Source organism: Meriones unguiculatus, chromosome 3, assembly GCF_030254825.1.
Source record: "Meriones unguiculatus strain TT.TT164.6M chromosome 3, Bangor_MerUng_6.1, whole genome shotgun sequence".
NCBI lineage: Eukaryota > Metazoa > Chordata > Mammalia > Rodentia > Muridae > Meriones > Meriones unguiculatus.
Window position 1 is genome coordinate 126,613,548 of NC_083351.1, and position 19,059 is coordinate 126,632,606.

General features: G+C 40.5%; 1 protein-coding gene across 3 annotated transcripts in view; it reads right to left on the bottom strand.

Moving 5' to 3' along the window:
- Positions 1 to 4,593: 4,593 nt before the first annotated feature.
- Fyb1 (FYN binding protein 1) overlaps positions 4,594 to 19,059 on the bottom strand; it is a 140,259-nt gene continuing 125,793 nt past the window's right edge. For all 3 annotated transcript variants that reach the window (XM_060380514.1, XM_060380513.1, XM_021660785.2), the window contains 5 exons: positions 18,471 to 18,570; positions 17,543 to 17,705; positions 11,674 to 11,707; positions 9,339 to 9,370; positions 4,594 to 7,036 (listed from right to left, as the gene is read on the bottom strand). In XM_060380514.1, the coding sequence (XP_060236497.1) occupies positions 7,014 to 7,036; positions 9,339 to 9,370; positions 11,674 to 11,707; positions 17,543 to 17,705; positions 18,471 to 18,570 (352 nt within the window). In that variant the 3' untranslated portion in view covers positions 4,594 to 7,013. The remainder of the gene's footprint in view (positions 7,037 to 9,338; positions 9,371 to 11,673; positions 11,708 to 17,542; positions 17,706 to 18,470; positions 18,571 to 19,059) is intronic.

A 19,059-nucleotide genomic window follows, 5' to 3' on the forward strand; every position in this document is an offset into this window, starting at 1 on the left:
GGTGAATGAGTTGATACTGGTGTCATAGAACCTGTCTTTTTTGTTAAGAACCTGCCCATTAGCTTCTGAGTATTATGTTCAGTAGAGCATGTCTGAACTCACAGAGACACTGTCTCTCAGTTCCTAGGTATACTGCAACTCACTACATAAACCCGGCTGGCCTTAAACTCACAGAGATTCACCTCTGCCTCTGCGTCTGAGCAATGGGATTAAAGGCTTGTGAATTCTATTTGGTTTTAAATCATAGTATTTGCAATGTCTTGGACATTGAAGAATGTGAGCGCACTAAATGTACTTTCTAAAACAGATTTTCTTATTTTTAATTGTGTGTGTGTGTGTGTGTGTGTGTGTGTGCATGTGCATGTGAGTTCAGATACTGAGAAAGGCCAGAAGGTGTCAGGTCCCACAGAACTGGAGTTACAGATGCTTGGAGCTGAAGTTGGGCCCTTGGCAAAAACAGTAAGTGCTTGTAACCCCTGAGCCCTCATCGCAGTTCCCACACTTTTACTTTTTAACACCCATTTGTCTATAATTACTTCTGGCATGACTAAAATGCATGGAAATCTAGAATCTAGAAAAGCTTGGTGACATGGGAGACTCATAAGCCATTGGAATTGAGTCATGTATCCTTAGGGTTTAGGTGGAGAACAAATGGTTAACCAAGAAGTCAAAGGAAACAACAAAGGGCTTGTTTACAAATGTGGAGGCAGTGAGTGGAAACTACCAAATAAAGAGAAATCTCCTGCAGCTGACACTGGGTGTGCCTTCAATCCTGAAGGAGCCAGGTGAGAGGGAAGAGATGAAATCAGAGAGCCAGTACTTTGTGGAAAGGTCTGTCTGAGAGAGTTGGAATTTCAGGGAGGTGAGGGCACAACCATCTAAGGTGACTCCCCCAAAATGGTTCTGAAGAAACCTTCCTCTCTGTAGCTCTGTAGCCATTGCCTGTGGGCCACATGAAACTGGAAGCTAGAAGTCATGTGAGCCTCTGGAGGGAGCTGATAAAGGTTAGGCTCAAAGGGCACAGTACAGCAGCAAGAAGGCTGGAATGGGGCATCTGGAGAGCTGAATGGAAAATATCTACAACAATTAGCAACTTACTCCTGTGCCCAGGGTTTGTGTTCTATAGTTTGCCACAGCCTTCACTGTTCTGTACCACGCCCAGACCAGAAGCTGAATACCAAGCTGCCATTGTGGAATCATAAACACCAGTGGTTTTCATCAGACACAATCATTTAATCATTGACAGATCTACCCAAAGTGAGCAGAGGATATAGGAGGACCATACTTATTGAGAAAAAAGGAGGAAGAATATGTAGGAGAAATACATTTTTGAGCTTAATATGTAAACAAAATACATTCTGATTTCCTTTTAAAACTAATTTGGGGACCAGAAAAAAGGCTCAGTAGTTAAGAGTACTTGCTGCTCTTACAGATGACCCAAGCTCGGTTCCCACACCTACCCTTAGTGGTAGAGTCATACCCTATAATTCTGCCTATAATCCAGTTCCATGGGGATCAAACATCTCTGGCCTGCTCATATACCTGAACCCATGTACACATATGTGCATACCTCATATATCCATACTTTTAAAATTAGGAATTTTGTTACAATTAATTTTAACTCTAAGTATATAATTTCATATTTTAGAAATAAAAGATCTTGAGACCTCTTGCCAGGCGCAGAATCTTATTTAAGGTTGTACAACTTAGCCGATCCTCTTAAGTAAGTGAGAGGGGTATGCTGACAGCCAGCTATCTGTCACTACCAAGTCTGCTGCGGTTGCACTCATCTTTCACAAGACTATGCCTCCCCTGGCGTGAGGAGCCTCGCACAGTGATGAGTCTGAGGGGGTCTTGTTAAAAGGTCTGCCACTTTGTCTAAAGGGAGACGACAGGTGAAGCATTTACCCAGAGCCTTCTCTGCTTGCTCCAAGCTTTGCCAAGCCTGTATCACATGCAACCATTTTCTTTGCTCAGTTTTGCTGCCTCTTCCTTTCATGGATACCAGTCCTTAAGGGACAAGTGGTAAGATATACCCCGTCCTACCATCTGTTTCCAGAAATCCCAGCTTGGACCACTATTGTGATCGTCTTGACCTTGCCAATGATCACTTCAGTGAATCTAAATTCAGCAGTAACCTATGTTTTGGGGAGTATAATAGATATAGCTGAGCTAGTCCTTCAGTTCATTGAATCTGTTACGGCATTTGAAATAGTAATTAAAAACAGTGGCAGCCTACAGATTTAACACATTCCTACAGACACGTGACCTGCTGACTCTTCCATTATCAAGTATATTAGTAATAGCTTCAAATACCACTTTATGCAAAGATATAAAAGCAAATCAGGCAAGAGTCCTTGTTTTCCTGAAGCTCTGTGTCTCGCTGGACACAGAAGATAAAGAGTAGACCCTAGTTCTTGGGACTCAGGCGTGGGTGGTGGGATAGTAGGATGCTAATGAGAAAGGATGTAGAGGAAGCCTAATCAATTGGGGTCAGAGGGTGACTCCCATCTGGCGTCCTATGAGATCGACATTAGATATTTTTCTCATTGTTGTGACAAAATATCTAATTAAAAAATCTGAAGGAAAAAAAGGTATGTTTAGCCCCACAGCTTGAGAGAGAGAGGCAGAGGCAGGCAGATCGCTGTGAGTTCAAGGCTAGCCTGGTCTACATAGCAAATCCAGGACAGTCAAGGCTGCACAGAGAAACCCTGTATCAAAAAAACAAAACAAAACAAAAAACCAGAATGGCCCCCATAGAGTCATAGCGAATGACACCTTTAGGACACGTGGTCTTTGTTGGAGGAAGTGTGTCCATGGGGTGGACATTGGGATTTCAATGCTCAGTGCCTGGCCCAGTGTCTTTCTCTTCCTTCCGCCTATGGATCCAGATGTAGAACTCTCAGCTACTTCACTGGCACCAAGTCTACCTGTATTCCACGATGTCGGACTAAACCTCCGAACTGTAAGCCAGCTCCAGCTAAAGGTTCGTTTTCCTTTAAGAGTTGCCCTGGCCAGGGAGTCTCTTCGCAGCAATAGAACCCTGACGGAAGCACTTACCGTCCACCATGTGGGCAAGGCAGGGCTGCAGAAGGGTGAAGTGTCCTCTCATTGGTTTCCACGGTCAGGAAGTGGAGAGAGAAGGGTGCTCGGCTGGCTCTCTCCTTCCCTTCAGTCTGAGGCCTCAGGGAGAGTGTTACCCACATTTAGGGTGTGTCTTTCCTCCTTAATCTTTTCTGAAAGAGGTGTGTCTCCCATACTAGGTGATTCCAAACCCCATCCAGCTGAAATTGAAGATTAATTACTACAAGGCTCTTTTTGGACAGCACATAGAAATGACTTTAAAGTGATCCTGGCAGAAGCCAAGCTGGGGCAATCTGGAGCCTGAGTGTATTTTGCGAACTTGAGAAAGGATGAACGGGGTGAGGAACTCTCAAACGCCGCTTCGGATTCGTATTTAGGGTTACTTACAAACGCCTTCCAAAATCACTCTCCCAGTTTTTTGAATCAGTTTATCTCAGGGTGAAGATACAAATTTTAATAATCTTTTAACTCTACTATGCTCGGTCTGGATTCCCTGGAAATCGGACACCACAGACGAGCTGAAAATGCGAGGGTTTTCTTTTGGGGGATGGACGGGAAAGAAATGGTGCTCTCTTTCTCGATCGATCTCTCTCTCTCTATCTCTGTCTGTCTCTCTCTCAGGAGAGAGAGCCAGCCAGGAAAGGTGGAGGATCCCGGTGTCAGCAGCGCATGCCTGCCCCAGTGAGGGCACGAGGAAGGATGGCTGGAACTCTGAGGAGGGGTTAGCAAGGGCTCTAGGGAGGCCTCAACTGAATTTGCTTGGTGAACAGTCTGTATACGTAGCCCTTACCCCTGTTATCCTTAGTACAGCCTGTAGGAATCCTGACAAACCTGGCGATGTCTCCCAGAGCACAGTAGTGGGAGCCTTTGGTTTATTAAATTTCACACAATTGGAGGAATCTGACACACGTTGTACTTCACCGGAATGAGAGGAGGAATGCTGAAATGGGTTGAAGGTGAAGCGATATTTGTGTTCAAGTTAAAAATTTCAGGTTTTCTTAGAGAAATATTTTAGTGTATTTTAAATATACAGAGAAACTGATTCACCATAGGAAAAATTAAAGAAGGAAAAGAAGGGAAGAAAAAAGGAAGGGAGAAAAGAGAGACATGGCAGAGAAGGAGGAAGAGAAGGAGGCTAGGAGGTAGACGGGAGAGAAGAGGTAGAATGAAAATGAAGAGAATAAATGGAGGACGGAGGAAGGAGAGAAGTTGGGGGGAAAAGGGGTCCTTGGTCACAGCTTTGATTCGTGTTGTGATGTCTTCCCTTTTAAGCAGTCTGAACACGGGTTAAATTTAAGTTTCAGGGAGTAGCACAGAATTGTACTCAGCTATCTATTTCTAAGACAAAATAGGAAGCAATGTATCAAGAGTCAGCAGGGAAGAGTTCAATTATGAATAGGACCCTTGATGATACATGGGTCCTGCAGATAGGCCTCTTCTGTAGATACAGAATCAAGTCTAGGGAGAGGAAAGCCCATGGCCTTGATGTGTATGAGACAGGAGGCAGGGTCACTTGCTGAAAAGGTATTTTATTGGCAACTCTTCTCACATGACAAAATTCTACACACAATCTACAACAAAATCACATTTAGTATATTAAAGTTAATACTTCAAATATATATTAAATAATTATTACACAAATCTCTCATAGGTGTCTGTCCATTTCTTTGAATATAAATCAAAGATGATATATTCTCTTGATCTAATTTGGGACTTTAGAACCTGACATTTGCGTTGAATTTGTACAAATCTTAATCAGAGAAAATGACTGGAAATGCAGGCAACATATAATTTATATTTAATGCCAGTGTTAGCAAGCAACCACTTCTATGCCATGTAATTTTTTATCTAGTGATAGAAGAAGTTCACCACCAAAATACATGCTGGCTAATGCCACCAAACTACTTCCTAATCAGAGGCTATTTGAGGTGAGTCATTTCCAGCCCAGAAGACTCAGAGCCCCGTGTCTTATTAATTGAGCTGTAGAAGCTGCTGACATTCTTAAAATTTCAAAGCAATTGGCTGGATGGTGATGGTGCATGCGTTTAAGTCCAGCACTCTGGAGGCAGAGGCGGGAGGATCTCTGTGAGTACAAGGCCAGCCTGGTCTACAGAGTGAGTTCCAGGTCAGCCAGGGCTACACAGAGAAACCCTGTCTCACAAAACTAAGCCAAAACACATATTAGAAATCCCTTTTGAAGGCTTTGATCTATTTTATGGATTTTTCAGTCTGTATGTACATGTTTCTATGTGTGAATGGGCATCTACATATGTCGTCCAAAGGCTGCTGTTCCTCAGTCATTGTCTGTCCCCTTGGGTACAAGTCTGTCATTGGTGTGGGACTCATCAATTAGGACGGAGAGGCTGACCAGACACTCCTACCTCTGCCTCTCTAGCATAGGGACTGCAAATACTTGTCACCAGACATGTTTTTTACCTGGGGATTTTTGATTGGATTCAGTCTTCAAGCTTGCCATGTAAGCACTTTACCAACTGAGTTCTTTCTGTATCCCATACAATTTTTGACTTAAAAAAAAAATTCAACAGGATCTCTCTTCAGAAGCTCCAAAAGATCTTTGCAATTTATATAGATAATATATTAATCATTATTTAATTAATGATTTAAAATAAGAAAAAAAACCTTCTGAAGTGTGCATCCTAGATGGGGGAACTATAAAAGCTTGAAATAATCGGTATGGAAAATGCTGGGATAAGCTGAACTGAATCCTACTCTATAAGAATGCCAGGAGTGGAATGAACATTGCCAAGGTTGCATTACTGTCAATAATAGAACCAGCATTAGGATTTACTAATTTTGAAAAACATTCCCCAGTCTGCTGTCTTCTTGGCTGTTGAGGCATTGTGTCTTGGATCATGGTGCTTAGTGTTCTTAGCATACAAAAGCCAGTGCTTTACAGTCTGAAATATATCTCAATATGGGGACCACCCCAGGCCAACCACTGGCATTCATTGCCCCATGTTCCTTCTGCTGAACAACTTTCTAGAAAAGTGGTTATAAACATCACTAAGTTCTGCAGAGGCAACTGAGAGCAAGACTAAACTCCCTTCTAAGAGACTTCACAGTAAAGCATCACTGTAAAATGAGAGCGAGTTTCAACATTCTTCCTTGCAGTGTTCACAACTGCAGTCGCCCTCCATTTCTCTAGCCAACAATGGTATTTAAACAGAGCACAGAATTCAACCATGTGTGTATGGATCCACAAAAATAAGACTTTAGACTCTTGAACTCAGGTTAATCTTAGAATGTGTGTGCAGAATGTGAAGCATGCTTATCAAATAATTAACGTGATTTCACGGTGAACAAAGTGGAACCAGTTTGATATAAATATTCTGCTGCTGCTCTAGTCTTCTGGAAAGTAGAGGAATTAACTCTTCCTCTTTTGGGTAGGTAATTTGAACAGATAATGAAAAGCAATAGGTTGTCTTCTTGTGAAATTAAACATTCCTTTGTATTCTTTTTTCTTCTTCCTTTGGAATGTCTTTCTTTTTTACAGCAGAGGAAATTCCCAACTGATGGTCTAAGAAAAGTGCCATTACAAGAGCAGAGCTGAAGCAAAACAGGCTCTTTAAGCCAGGTGTGGTGCCTCACATCTGTTATCACAGCCCTTTGGAGGCTGAGGCAGGAAGATGGAAGATGGCCTGAACTACAGAAAGAGAAACCCCCGCTTAAAAAGAAAAAAGGAAGAAAGAAAAAAAAGGAGACACTTAGTAACTCTTCTATCTCACTACTGATCTTCTGACATATTAAACAGAGTTCATTTTCCAAGTTTAAAATTTCAAAGCTTTATAAAGAGATTAAAATTTCATTTTGTACATTTGGTTTTTTTTTTCCCTATGATACCCAAGAAAATTCCAATTAAAATTCATGTTGTCCACTGACAGACACTGGAGAATGAACAGAGCTGACTGCTAGTCGTTGTCATAGATGCAACCTGAAAGAAGAAGAATACAGCTTTCATTGATTCACTCGTTACTGTTTATTTGGGCTTGTGCGAGTGTCTGTGTCTGTTCATGTCTGTGCACATGCACGTGGGTGTGGAGGACGACCTCTAAGGACATCCTTAGGAACCTGGTGCTTTCCCTGAGACAGCCACTCTCACTGTTTCAATCTCACCAGTTAGAGGGGGTCTTCCTGTCTTCCTCCTCAGGAATGGGATTAAAAACACTTGCCACCGTGCCTGTCATTTTCATGTATGTTCTAGCAATCAAACTCAGCTCCTTGTGATTGCAACATGAGCTTCCCCCACCAAGCCATTCTATTACCACTCTGTCTATCGTGGTTTTGGAGACAGGTTCTCATGAAGCCCAGGCTGCTCAAAAACTCCATAGATCAGTGAACAGGGCTTCCAATCCCTGAGCCTCCTGCCTCCGTATCTTAAGTGCTGGGTTTGAATACAGATTATATGCAATGCATCTTAAGATTTTCAAGTTAGAAATATGTGCAATTCAATCTCTCCAAATTAAGATAAAAAGAAAATGAAAACAAGCCCGTAGGGCATTTTCTTAATTAGTGAGTGATGTGGGAGGGCCCAGAACATTGCTGGTGGTGCCATCCCTGGGCTAATGATCCTGGGTTTTATAAGACAGCAGGCTGAGCAAGCCAGTAAGCAGCATCTTCCATGATCTTTGCATCAGCTCCTGCTTCCAGGTTCCTACCCTGTTTGAGATCCTGTTATGGCTTCCTTTGATGATGAACAGAGATGTGAAACTGTGGTGACACACGCCTTTAATCCCAGCACTTGTGAGGCAGAGGCAGGCAGATCTCTGTGAGGCCAGCCTGGTCTACAAAGTGAGTTCAGGATAGCCAAGGCTACACAGAAACCTCTTGTCTTGAAAAACCAAAATGATTTTTTAAAAAGTGTAATAGAAATTAACCCTTTCTTCCCAAATTGCTTTTGGTTTCGGTGTTTCCTCACAGCAATAGTAACCCTTACTAAGATACATTCCTTCACAATCCAGTTTCATCAACATGCCTAGACAGATTTAATTCTCCATCAGATAAGACTAAAGATTAGTTATTCTGGCATTCCATCACCTTTTGGAAATGAGATTAGTTAAGCATCAACAAACAAGTATCGCAATCTTAAAAGACTAAAGAGTTGGGGCTGGTGATGACACAGTCTGTGAAGAGTTGCTTGCAATTGAAGGAGATAGGGTTGATCTCAGAACAGATGTAAAAACAAAACAAACAAACAACAACAAAAACCCTGGCTGGAGCCAGGTGGCAAACACCTTTAATCCCAGTGCTTGAGAAGCTGAGGCAGGTGGATCTCTGAGTTCAAGGCCAGCCTGGTCTAGAGAGTAAGTTCCAGGCCACCAGGAGCTATAGAGTGAGACCCTGTATCTAACAAAACACACCCACACCCATACCCACACTCACACACCCCCTCCCACCCACACACGCATACACGTGGCTGCATGTGCGCACCTGTGCACTCAGGCCAAAGAGCAACATGCATAACTGTGCACATATTGTTGAGATTAATGCTTTAGGCCATCATTTAGAAGCACCTGAAGATTCTACTAGTGTTATCACTTATAAAATATGTACTTGTTAATTGACCAAAGATTTGTTAGTCTGATATTTCAGCATTTGCCAACTTTACATTTGTTATATTTCAGTATTTGTTCATTTGTTCAGTATTTGTTAATTTCATATTTTAGAGGTTGCAAAAATAACTCATTGTTAACTTCTTGCATATTTTGGTTGCTGTAGTATGAATACTGCTAGTTTTAAAACAAGGCCCTACTTATTGACCAAGAATATATTTTTCCATGATTAAAAAAAACCCACAAAAACCCTTAACTCATGTTATAATACAAAATTTGCCAAATAATTCTACCGTTCACTCCTCACATCTTTCATCTCTTTCCCGTTCTGGTTTTTTTTTTTTTTGGACACAGGGTCTCTGTAGCCTAGGCTTGCCCCCAATTTTCATTGTGTAGTTAAGGCTGGCCTTAAAATTCCGTGCCTCCCGCCTCCACCACCCAAGTGCTGGGATTACAGGCCTACCCCCTCATGGCTACCTCATATTTTTTCACTCTGGAGAATAAATACGCTTCTTTTCCTTAATTTCCTAACCTTGTGTGAAGACGATCCCCCGCCCCCATGACACCAGATCATTACCTTTCTTCTTATTTTTGAGAAATTCAAATTCTGATCAGATCTGATGGTTCTATTTAAGCCAGCAAGCTGTTTTTACTGTCCCCTGGTGGGCCCTGTATGAGACTTACCATCAGCGATGTCGTCATAGATTTCTCCATCACTGTAAACACAGAAAAAAAATTTCAGTTTATAGAAAATATCTTCCCAACATTAACATATAAAACAAGCCAGCACTAAGATGATTGCCATATATCAGAAGCATTTAGAGGTAAAAAGTGAGGGTGCGCATGTGCAAGTGGACAAAGGTTTTAAGTTTATTTCTCCATCTTCCTTCCCTGGCTTCGTCGACTCCTGGTTCATTCTATAAACAGAAGAGCAAACACATGCCTTGAGAACATGGACTATGCTCTACTGTGAGTGAGCATTGTATGGGCACAGGACTTCTGAACTCCCTAAGAACTGGGCTTTGGTGGCACACACCTTTGATCCCAGCACTGAGGAGGCAGAGGCAGGCAGATCTCTGAGTTTGAGGCCAGTCATGTCTACAGAGAGAGCTCCAGGACAGGCAAGACTACACAGGGAAACCTTGTCTCAGGAAACAGAACAAAAACAAAACAGAAAAGAATGGGCACAGAATTGAATAAACTGAATTGACAAGGCACAACTGTCTTCCACGGGCCTCAGTCCAAAATTGCAATGAATTTTAACATCTATTAGTACTAGATTTATAGCTTTATTTTTTGAGTTTTGAAAGTTCTAAATCTTAGATAAATGAGATATAAGAGTTGGTAGAGAAAACAGCTATATCACTTCCACTTATTTCTAGTTACAATGTGTGTATGTATGAAGCATAAAGTATTTAAATACTAATCATGGAATATATAGTCATCACAGAAGTTATTTTTATATTACTTACTGTGGAGATCACATCCACCACAGTAATTTTTGCTGCTTTTAGATGGTTTCAGGTTTTGCTTAGTCCTGAATCTTCATGGAGTAGTCTGTTAGCAAACATTGAGTCAATCTCATGCACGGGGAGACTTAACAACCATGAGTCAGATGTAAGCTTTGATTGTAAGAGCGTGTAGTCTAATGCGTGATCTTTAACCAAGAGCATAATATATTTTAAATATAAACACAGTCTGGAAATACAGGATACAGTTCTCAGTGTTGGAGCTGTGAGGTAGCTGTGTCACTTAGGGTAGACATGCTCTTGGTTCCTATCTCTGGCTTTATCATGGCAGCAGCAGCAGCAGCAGAAGCAGCAGCAGCAGCAGGCCCCTCCTTGCTGCCAACTGTGGCAGATGCTGTGAGCTCCCTACGTCATCTGTTTGGATCCTTTCTCCGAAGTGGAGCGAGATTTTGGCTAATGGAAATCTGACGTGAATGCAGAGGACAGGTTTTCCTATCATCTATTCTATAACATTTATTGATGCATCCATTTTCACAGAGAGTGAACCAATAGTCACTTGACCCCCTTTCTCCATTTTTCTCCCAATAATCCTGCAGCCACAACAGATGAAGATGTGTTCTTATCTGCAAGACACTCTTTTCATACAGTTTCCATCTTTCTCAGGACAAAGCTTAATCAGAAGTCCTGTGCCCACCACTGTAATGCATGTGCTGAAGAAGACGAAACTGTTACAGTCGTTCTTCTGTCTGCTCTCTACTGGTTTTGCTGACAGAACTCGTAATATGCTTGGTCCTACTTAGATGTGCGTCTTGTTGCTTGTGGTAAAATGTTTGTGAACCCTTGGTTCTTTCATTATGTCACTTTTACAAATATTTCTATTGCTGTAAGACTCATACAGATAGTGGGGTATTTATCTGTTCTGGGTTTCTTGGAGTAGAATCTTAAAGTGTTTTGGAGGAGTCCAAGGGCTTAAGTACCAGGATGTGAGAGACTATGCAAAGGTCTTATTCATAAGAATACAAGAGTCATTGATTACTATTTTTTTGTGTGTGTGTGTTGGGGCATACTTTCAGTAAGTGCAACCTAATAGAGGACCCTGCCTAGTGTGAGTGTAGAAAACTCTTCAGTTAGGAGCTGAACTATGAACTAGTAACTGGTGATATTCATACCTACGACACTGACGCTAGTTGTACAACACTAGTTGGCTCCAATTAGTGCAGCTCAAATACTGTAGTAATTAGTGAGTGAAATGCCAGCAGTTAATGAAAGGGGTAGTGTCTTTGCCCTGTGTGTCTTCTGTGTCTGCAGAACAAACCGATCAATGAGTATAGAAGACCATTCTCTGTGAGTGAGCCAGGCTTTCTTTCTAATTCAGACTAGCACTTTCAGCTTTGTTATTAGCACTATTTATTGATAGGAATATAATACAGTTTTTAACTTATTATGATAGTCCCATCCATTGCATTATGTAAATGATATCAGCACCTTTTCCCTTAAGGAAGCTATGTTATTCTTTTAACAAATACAGTAGTAGAAAGAAATGGCCTTACTTGTCCACCAGGTAACTCCGAAGGACATAACCATCTATAAAGAAAAAAGGAAATGCATGTTAATTACAGATACAGCTTTGAAAATATTTGATATTTAGTTTCACAAGCTTGCGTACAAGTGAATGATTGTAAGATAATATACTGAGGGTCTGGAGAGATGGCTCAGTGCTTAGGGGACACTGTGCCTTGTCCACAGGACCGTTTGATGCCCGTCAAATAGCTTGTAACCACCTGTAACTCCAGTCCAGAAGCTCTAATGTCCTATACTGGCCTCTGCAGGCACCCACAGATGACACACCCACACAGACACATCTTTAAAAAGCCAATTTCTTGAACAATTATACCTATATAGAACGTGCCGATAGAGGAATCTGATCATGTTCCTACTGTTATTTTCCCTCCTCTTAGCACATCCCACCGACCCCTTTCCTACTTGATTTGTTTCCTTTTTATTAATTTGCAAAGTCAGCATAAAAGGTAATTTCAATATGGTAGTTTCGTACATCTCTCCTTGCACCTTTGTCTAATTTATTCTCTCCTCTGGCTGCCTTTCTGTAAACTTCCTGCCTTTTTCTTGATGGTTTCCTCCCTTTTGCCAAATAGTTCCTCTTTCTGTTCTGATGTAACATGATTTCCATTATCCCTTTTTCTACCTCTAAGGTCCCCCTTTCCCCTCTCATTCCCTTCTTCCTAGGTCCCCTCCCACACACACATTTAGAAATAGGTTTCATATATGAAAGGAAGCATGTAACACTACCTTTCTGAATCACGTTTATTCTGCTTAATATGATCGTTTCGAGATCAGAGGACAACTGGCAGAGATCTCTTCTTTCCTTCCACTACGTGAGTAGGAGGGATCAAACTCACGGCTGCCAGGCCTTAGCAGTATGTATACAAAATTATAAACTGTTGATAAAGACTGGAATTTTTCTAACTTGAATTTTTCCATTAAAAAAAATATCCCCTGGAAGATTACAAAAAAATAAAGTTCATGAAAGAAAAATGTAACCATTCTTTTTTGGAAATTAAGGATTATTATTTGCTGATGCTTTTAGGTAATTTGCTTTTGTAATTAAATTAGATCTAATTTAAAATTCAGTTGTGATAAAATGTTGCAGGCCTGGTTAAACCACCACTAGCAGTCTTTTACATGACTAAAGTTAATAATTCATAATACACAGCCTAATTATAAACGCTATATTATCTTGCACTCTCAGACCCTTAGTATTCTCATTTATTTCCCTTGCTCAAGAATTCTAAGTTACAGCCCTCTCTTCTGTTGATGACCCCTTTCCAATGCTATTAATCAATTCTATGCTTTTTCTCTCCCTCTCCCTAGCTCTCTTTCTCTGTGTATAGGGGAGTGGAGGGAGGGAGATATCAGCGGCTGTGAATATTTAAGAAAAAGTATTAATATAAAGGAGGTCACAGGTAGGATGAGGCTCTATTTAAGTTCCATGATGATGTGATAATTTAGGGCTCACTAACTAAAATTGCATACACACACACACACACACACATATAGTGCTTTTACAGGATTACCGACTTTTAATGTAACACAGGCTTTACTGTCCAGTGCTTTCAAGTGCTAAAACTTTATTCTATTCCAGGATGGCTTATGATGGTGTCAAAACAAATGACTTACCATGAATTGTTACGTAATCTTAGTGGTATAGTTCCTAGAAACTCTTTTTTGTGTAGGAAGAAAATGTTCTTTTTGTTCGCATGGTGCATGTTCACTTACTAATATGAGATATTAATAGACAAAAATGAGAACTATTTCACTAAACAAAACAAAATCAAGGCTTTGGTGCAGAACAGCTGCTGTGTTTAGCCTTACAATACAATGAGTGCTGATATGTGCAGAGTTCTCACATGTCATACCAAGCTGTCATTCGGAACCCTTCTGCTCACAGAGCAGAGCACAGTACTTGGACAAATGTCTTGAGATACATGGTGGGGTAGAGCAGTTAGCAAAATAATCCCCCCATATGTGCCAGTCAGTTTCTTCCTAAAATGTTTGTTTGCTACGATGTCTCAGGATGAACAACTCGTGAGAAGACATTAGAAATGTGGAGTTACCAAGGAAATAGACAATAGTCTTGGAAAAATAGAAATAAACTTTATTTTGTATTTTCAGTTTTCCCTTAGTTGTATTTGCAGAGAATGTAGTTAGTTACTGAATTTGGTCTTCTACAATTAAAAAGATACAGTCATATTGTGTGGACTTGCCCAAGCAAGTGAACCAATATTACACTTGAAGGGAAATGAGACACAATGAATGACATATGATACTGAGTGTAATTTATTATTTTGGTGTTCACACGGACTAATCTATCTCCTTTCCTTCTTGGTCTCCTCCTATTGTTTCTAAGACTTCTTATTAAAGTGACTTTAAACATCTTATTGTTCATTCATTCATTCATTCATTTTACTTTTGAGGAGACTTTTCCATATGTTGCCCTGGATGGCCTTGAACTCTTGGTTTCAGGGGATGTTCCTCAGTTAGGCTCTTGAGTACTGGGATTTTAGCTGTGTGGTACCACAGATGACTTTTTAAGTTCCTGAATGAAAGTTTTTTTCAGTGAGCATGTATTGTTAAAAACAAAACAATTTAAAGGAATGTTCGACTAGTTTTGTGACAATGTTCAGCCATTTGAAATTTCTTTCTTTGATGCCTAAAGGAAACAGAACATTGTAATCACAAATAACTCTTTTTTCATGCCTCACTTTTTTTTTGTAGAAAATTTTTCTACAGTGACAGGAGATGGGAAAACTCTCAGCTTATGAGCATCAGATTGTAGAATGTGTGCAAATATTAGCTAGCAATTTTAAACATTTGAGAATCTGCCAGAAATATATATTTAAGTATAGAGGAATTTTAATCCAGCAACATGGTTGCTCTGACAAGGGATCATATCCAAAGACCTTCTAAGTCTGTGTGATCCAGCTGGAATGCAGACATGATACACACTTTTAATCCCTCTAGGTGGAATACTGACATGCCCAGAGTCACACCTTTAATCCCAAACAATGACATCTAATTGAGGGATAGACAAAGTAACAAATCAGAGCATAGGATACACCCAACTCTCAGGAGAACAGGCAGGAAAGAAAAGCTACTTAAGTCTAGGAGAGTAGCGGCAGTAGAGGAAGGTACAGTAGAGAAGACAGCACAATTGAGTTGAGTTGAGGTCAGCCGGTTGGCAGTCAGTGGGGAGCCCGGTGAGCGAGTGCAGTGCAGTGGAGTTGAGTTCGTTTGTGAGTTCATGAAGAGGCAGTGGAAGCCAGAGAATAAGAAGGGAGATTAGAACAAATTGACAGAGGTAGTTCGAAGCCAGGCAGAGCAATTCAGCGAGGAGCAGAGAGAAGCCAAATTGAGTCAGCTTGGAGAGGAGTTTGAGCCAGAACAGCTGAGTTGAACCAGCCAGCCAGAGTTCAGAAAGAACCAGAAAACGACCAGTTATTCAGCATTAAGCCTCTGGGATGACAATTACTTCTGGTGAATAAAAGGTACTTGTAAATTCAAGATGTCAGAGCCTACACAGTTCCTGCTTGCGAAAGCCAGTGGGTGAGGCCCGATTGAATGCAATAATGCCTGCACCAGTGGCTTTTGCCCCACAGTGACAAAGGGGCTCTCCTTCACGCCTTAACCCCTCAATTGCTCAAACGGAGAGTGAGAAAAACATTAGTTATGCTGAACTACAAAATAGCTTTGCAGGTCACGAGAAGATATAAAAATAAGGAAGTTCTCATTATAGTTCTCATTAGGCCAAGCCAGAGAACTGCTGCTAACCAGTTAAAATATTCCGCAGTATTTATGTCAGGCTTTTATCTGGTGGTTAGATTAGAAATCTAGAGTGTTCCTTGGAATCTACCAAACCCCACTCAAGGTGAGAGACATACCAGTGCTGGCAACTGGTACATCCAATATCAAGCACACTTCAATGAAGTTCTGTGTAAGCTCAGAGTCTAACAAGAGCAGCAGATTGGTGAAACAAATTACTCAGAACTTAAAGCACTGTCATGGGGAACGATGGGAGGAAGGATGCTTCCAGTTTTAGATGACACCTGAGTTGTTTTTAATGAATGATAATTGCATTCCAAGTCAAATAAAATAGCACAGTGGGATTGAACCAGCATAATTCATTCAGGGACCGACAGACATGTACTTTGTGCTTATGATGTCAATTCTAGATAGCAAACTGCAGTTGTTGTCCACGAGGTTAGATCATGAAAGGCATTTATTATATGGTAGCCTAAAGACTGTGTGGTCTTGAGAATATTTGGTTAACAGGTTAACAGAGACGTGAGTAGACTGGCCGAGAGTGTGGGAAAGATGGGTACTATTTACAAGGCCATTTGTGGTGACCTAGAGGAGGGTGGGTTAAATTTCTGCAGCAATCATCCCAAGTCTTAGTGAGTGTATGGAGAGGAGACCAGAAATTAAGATAATTAAGAATGATCAAGCATCCAGGCCAAGAGGGGAGTAAACAAGGACGGAATTTCATAAAAACTCAGAAAAGCAAAAAGTTTGAAAAGGCAAAAAGTGAAATTAAATAGGCACACTAATTCAATCATTCTTAAATAATTCTTAATCTGAAAGTCATTCTCAAATACTCTTTAGTGCCCCTCCCTCTCCAACTGCTTGAGTAGCCACTGAACCAAATTTCTGCTACTATCTGGCTATTTTGTTCAATTTACAAAGGGCTTTTCTCTGGCTTCCAGAACTCTTCATTAGCTTGCTCAACATCCTGAACACCATCACACCTCCTAGGAACATCCTTTAACCTTTTGTTTAATCTCCTGGATACATACCCAGTTTGCTCACTACTTGGTGACACAGTCACTGACAGCAGTCATAGCAGCATTAGAGTTCAAGACTGCAGACACCTGTGGAGGCCAGAAGAGGCAGCTGTATCCCCTGGAGCTGGGATTACTGTTGTTTGTGAGCTGCCTGACGTGGTGGGTGCTGAGAGCTGAACTTGGGTCCTCTAGGAGAGCAGTAAGACCTCTGAATGAGTGAACCATTGTCTAGTCCCACACAACAGTCACCCCCGAAATGAGGAAGTCAAGCTGAAACCGAATACAACCTAAAGAAAGTCTTTAGGATAAACAAAAAACACTACACAGCAGGAGAATTTACACAGTCATCTTGTTGAGATAAAACTTTCAGAGTATCTAGAATTGAAGTTATCAGTGAGCTTAGAAGTCACAACTACATCACTGAGAAAAAAATGTACATGAAATTCTTGACTTTAATGCACAGGGAGTTTATGCAATGTTTCTGCTCTCATTTTCCAGCCTGTATTCTGCACTCTCAGCCTTCACTGTTATTTCTAAAAGATGATGGAGAAAGAGTCTTCTCCAGGGAAGAACACACACACACACACACACACACACACACACACACACACAAACACACACCACTGGTTTTCCAATACCAAATGGTCAGCCCTGAAAACAGACATACAGATAATACTATACAGACTGAGTAGGCTATATTTACACACAACACACACACACACACACACACACGCGCGCGCGTGCGCGCGCGCCGCGCGCGCGCGCCAGCACTCATACACCAACTATTAAAGAAAAAGAGGCCATGAATTTGAATGAGAGCAAGGGAGAATACTAGGGAGAAGTTGGAGACAGAAAAGATAGGGAGGGAAATAATATAATTATGCTATAACCTCAAGAGACTCCAAAAGGCATTAAAATAGAATTTATCAATCTCAGCCTAGGAGAATGCTTGGTTTCTTAACGTGTCCCATACAAACCGCAGAGCAAAGCGAGTCGGAAGAAAGGTGCAATCTTTGCCACCAGCGTGGCTGTTAGAGGCACAGGGCGGTGTCGGCTGACTTACATTTGCCCTCTTCATTCCTGCAGAGAACTTTGGTGTCGTCGGTGTTTTGAATAACTTCAAGCACTTCCCCAGGTTTTATCTGCAGATCTCTAGCTCCCCACTTTTTAGAAGTTAAGGAGGATGCAACTTTCGTTGAATATAGGACTCGAATTTCACCATCGTACTGAAAAAAATATTCAAATTATTAATGTGTATTATTACAATAATTCATTTATTGACAGATTTATTACGAAGTTTGCTTGCTTGTGTTTTGCTCTGTAAATGCCTGTGGGGATTATCTACAATTTGGTAATTAATACAGGAAGAGCTCTGGTAAGTATGGGTTTGACTATTCCTGGAACCAGGAGTCCTGCACTGTGTCAACGGAGAAAACAAGTTGAGTATCAGCGTGCACTCATTTATCTCTCTCTGCTTCATGACATCAGGTGCATTGTCACCAGCTCCATGAAACTCCTGTCTCTGGGACTTCTCATGGTGGCCTGTAGCTTAGAACTGTGAGCCACAAGAAACCCCTGTCCTCCAAGATACCTGCATTAGGCTATTTTATCATATGTATGAAGAGAGTACCTCTCTATCCTTCAAGATGCTTGCATTAGGCTATTTTATCATAGCTATAAAGACAGTAACTACGTCAACTCAAACCTCACTAACATAACATAAGAAATACTTATAGATTATCACTTTATCAAAGTTTAAAGGACAGCAAAATTTAAATGGTTATTAGAGCATAGAGGATATAAGCATGCATGGTTGCTTGCTTAATTTATTATAGGAATAAATTATTTAAAACATATAGAACAAAGAAAAGTTATGAGAAATAACTATAATATTGTTAACCATACTTTAAAAGCATATATTTTGTCATTTTGAATATTTTAGATTTTTTTCATCAGTACTTTGACTCTGATTGGTATTAAATATTACACACCTTAAATTTTTTCCTGAGCTCTTTTTCTTCTTTTTCCTGTTTTTTTAGCTTCTTTGAATCTTTTTCTTCTGTTTTTGCTTTCCCAACATTAATTCCTTGACTAGGGTGAGAGAACACATATAAATCAATGCTTTAATAGAGAAGAATAGATCATAATGAAGACTTGATTCTTAACATTAAAAATTTCAATTGTGTGTTTTTTTTTTTGTGGCAGGGTCTCATTATATACACTGGACCTCATTATGTAGGCCAGGCTGGCCTAAAATTCTCAGAGAGCCATCTACCTCTGCCTTCCAAGTGCTGGCATTAAAGTCATGTGTCACCATGCCCAACGTGTAATAATAAATTTTTGCTCAATGTTGTGTTTAACTCAGTACTGATCATTATAATCAATGATGACTTTCTGACATATAGAAGGGGTTCATTAAAATAATACACATGAGTTAAACTATAAGTGAAAGTCTATTATATTGAACCAATAATGAAACTAAATAACATGAAATATGATGGCATATCATAGTTTCATGTGATTAAACCTAAACTTGAATATTTTATAGCTCTTTCTAGAAAATTGAGCGACAGAGATAAT